The sequence below is a fragment of the Arachis duranensis genome, chromosome 1, assembly GCF_000817695.3.
Source record: "Arachis duranensis cultivar V14167 chromosome 1, aradu.V14167.gnm2.J7QH, whole genome shotgun sequence".
Lineage (NCBI taxonomy): Eukaryota > Viridiplantae > Streptophyta > Magnoliopsida > Fabales > Fabaceae > Arachis > Arachis duranensis.
Genome location: NC_029772.3, coordinates 8,362,602 through 8,366,417, shown reverse-complemented (window position 1 = coordinate 8,366,417; position 3,816 = coordinate 8,362,602). Strand labels below are relative to the sequence as shown.

The window sequence follows — 3,816 nt, the reverse complement described above, 5'->3', positions numbered from 1 at the left end:
ATATAATTAATTTTTTAAATTCAATAAAAAAATAACTAAACAAACACAATAATACATATTAAATAAACCATTAATATATACTAAAATCAATCATAAAATATAAATATATATTAAAAATAAATTAAATTACACATATATTTATATATAAATATATTAATAATTAATTATATGTGTAATCCGAAATATATAACTGAAATAAAAAAATAAGTTTAATTATTCATAATAATTCTTATAATTTCATCTAATTTCTATTTACTTTCTTAACATTTAAACTTTAATATTTAAACTTTTACACTAAATAACAAATATGAAAAAATCTTAAAATATTTGTTTTTTTTTTAACTTGAAGTGGAATAAACTGCAGAACATTCTAAAAATGAATAATTTTTTTTAAATAGTATTATTAATAAAATTTTAAATATAAAATTTTAATAAAATAGTAATATATTTTTTTTTTCAAAAGGCAAGAGTTTATAGTAGTGCAGCAAGATAGGGCACAAGAGACAAGTAGGGTACCCTATGCATTGAGATTAGAGACCCTCATATTATCATTAAGTCAAAAGATGTTGACCACTTTACCCTTTTGTTCTTTTCAAGAAATGGTGGGAAACTGGAGAAAGATTGGATGCAACTATGCTCTCTATCATGTGAAACTCCAGACAAATATCAAATTAGAAATTAGAAAATGACTTCCTCACATTTTTCTTTATGCAAAGAAATTGAAAGAGATGGTTGAAAATTTGGCCAAACACCCCAAAATAAAAATATTAAAATGAACTGTTGAAAAAGACAAATTAAAAAAAATTGCTTAAAATTAGGAAAATAAAAATTAATGGACTTAATAAAGTGCTCATTTTTTAAAACTATAACTACAAAGAAAAAAAATTAACTATAATGGAATAAATTAATTGTGAGGCCAAATAATTCATAGCAAATGCAAGTAATCTAGTTTAAGAATATTTGTGAAAAAAAAAAGAGTAAAGAAAATTTACCAGAAAAGAGGAACTGAAGTAGCACAAGAAGTAGTAGAAAGTAATTAACACTCTTTTCCATATTCAAAATTTTCTTGCTATGCTTCTTCTTCTTCTTTGGAACTTCCTTCAATAATGTAGTTCCTAAATTACACAAGTTCTTTCTCTGAAGGAAGATATATATATATCATAAACTATATATATATGGAGGGTGAATGATGTTTTGGTTAAAAGAAAAGAAAAGGGAATGTGTATTGTGGACTAATAATGATGATATAGAATAAAATAAAAATATAGAGAGTTGTGGAGAATGTGAAGTGGGGTGAGACAAAGGAGAGGATTTGAGAAAAAAGACATGGTATTGGTGTGTAAGAGGGTGGCAACCAAAGATAAGAAGGGACCAGAAAGGTGGTGAAGAAGGTTGAAAAACAGAGAAAGTAAAGAAGGAAATTGTTTTTTATTTTTAGGAATTAAGGTTCAGAGTGTGTGGGTTGGTATTAGTAATCATTGTCATTTGTAATGATGGTGCTTTATGTTATGTATGTGTGTGAATATTTCATTTCTTTTTATTATATTTATTTATGTTCTATAACTCTCCTTGTCTTATTGCACTAATTATTCTTCGGTTCTCTTCCTAATTTAGTATTTAAAAGATCCCGATGCTGATAAAATAATATTTAAAAAATATGATAAATAAATATTCGAAATATTTAAAAATGTGATAAAAAATTAAATATTAAATATATATTTAAAAAAATTTTAAAGATCAAATTTTGATGTAATTTTTAAATATTATTAAAAAATAAAATATTTTTATTCTTAAAATTTAGTAATTCTTTGTCAAGTGATTATTTTAATTTTTTATTATGAATTGCTAAATTTTTTTAAAAAATAAAAAATTCTAAAAATTAAATTTTACTCCGAATTATTTTGTACACCTTTTAAATATTTATTCAAATGTTATCACAAAAATTCTAATCAAATAAATAAATCGTTTGTTAAATACAAAATTTTTTGTCCCTTATAAATATTTTGTACACCTTCTAAATTTTTTGAAGGATAAATTTAATTAAAAAACTATTGAAAAGCAATTTAAAAAATGAGTTATTTTTTTAGATAAATTTAACTATTTACTCATAAGTTAGGATTTAGTGTTTATTGGATTATTTATGGTTAGTTTAAAATGTGGGTTGATGAAATAATGTTCATATAGTTAAGAACTTAAGATTTATTGTTTTTTGTATGTTTGATGATGATTGACTTTTTTAATGTAATTTTTTTTAGGCCATTTCAGAATTTATAATACCTACCATAATAATTTAATGTGCTAACTCAATTCACTGTTAACGAAGATGAACCTAAAAAATAAAAATTAATGAGAGTCATAATTCAAAATTTGAAGATCTAATTTGGATAAATTAAAAATTTAAGAATCAATATAGGATAATACAAATTTCAAATTTTATTTTGAGTATTTAAATTGGGAGACTTAATAATTTTTATAAGAAAATTTATAAGACTTTGTATTCAGAATACTAGTTAGGGATTTTTTTAGGATTTAACTAATAAGTGTTCTAAAGACATATGATAAGTTAATTATCAATAAAAAAAATTTAAATATTTTTATTTAATAAATATAAAATAAATTTATTAAAACTTAAATTTTTTATATTTTTAATAAAAACTTTTTTATTTTATAATTTTAACATGTGCCTTTAAGATTCATGATAGATAAATCTTTAGGTAAAAACTCAGGTGCAGTCGACTTCACGTGAAGTTGATATCTAAGAGCCGTTAGATGATTTGACTAATTTGAGTAAATTTTCATCTAATGTCTAAATACAATGACTAGAAAAAAAAACGGAATTGAGTTATCAAGCCATTTTTTTATTTAACACGTCTTTCTTTAATTCCTTAATATATAGATATTTTAGGTAAACTTACTAACAAAATTTTACAAGTAAGGAAAAAACAACTAACTCATTTATTAAATTTAATATCATCATTCATTCTTTTCTATCAATTATTGATGAATACTAAGGTATTTTATTTTAAAGAGACATGTAAAAAAATTGAGACATAAAATAAATTTACAAAATCACTTTGAAGAGAGCGACAAAATAAAATAATAATAATAATAATAATAGAAGAGCGTGGTAAGTAACTCGAGACCCGGGTTTTGCCTTAAAATATATATATATATATATATACACGGGTCTTCAAATATGAAAAATTTAACCTGCAAAGCAAGAAAGACTTATAAAAATTGCCGAAATTCGTCAATCTCTTTTATCTCATTTACACGAAATCATTTTATACAAATTTTATTTGCAATATAAATAAAATATGTGTAAAATTTTTTATTTATATACAATGAGACAAATTAAGACTGAAATACTAAGCATTTATTATTCTCCATTAAACTGACTCTTCACTTAGTCAATCAAGTGAAACTGCACAATAATAAAGCAGACAAGAGAGACGACTGACATCTATATCTCCTATTCTTCATCCTCGACGAACCAAAGAGGGTACAAAACCTATAAAGTATGGTCATCGTACGACGTCCATACAAACTGAGAAAATCATAATAGAACTAATAATTAGTACGAAAAACAAATACAACATAAAGGACTAAAATAAAAATGTGGCGGTGTCAAACATGGTGCTAACCTCATCAAATCGTATTCTGTCAATCGCTACTCAACTCTAGCCTCATGCTGATCTCTACTCTATTGCTACAATCCAACCAACTTGACACCAATCAAAAGAATAAAAGCAGTTTATTATACAGAAGGTCGTAGGAAATTATAAATTGATAACTAAATAAAGACATAAACAGTTG

At 23.5% G+C, this 3,816-nt stretch overlaps 1 protein-coding gene across 1 annotated transcript in view; it reads right to left on the bottom strand.

Annotated features, from left to right (window-relative positions):
* Positions 1-1,437, bottom strand: part of LOC107495554 (glucan endo-1,3-beta-glucosidase 12) — a 5,413-nt gene extending 3,976 nt beyond the window's left edge. The window contains 1 exon segment of the mRNA XM_016116701.3: positions 993-1,437. Coding sequence (XP_015972187.3) covers positions 993-1,053 — 61 coding nt within the window. The 5' untranslated portion in view covers positions 1,054-1,437.
* Positions 1,438-3,816: the final 2,379 nt, after the last annotated feature.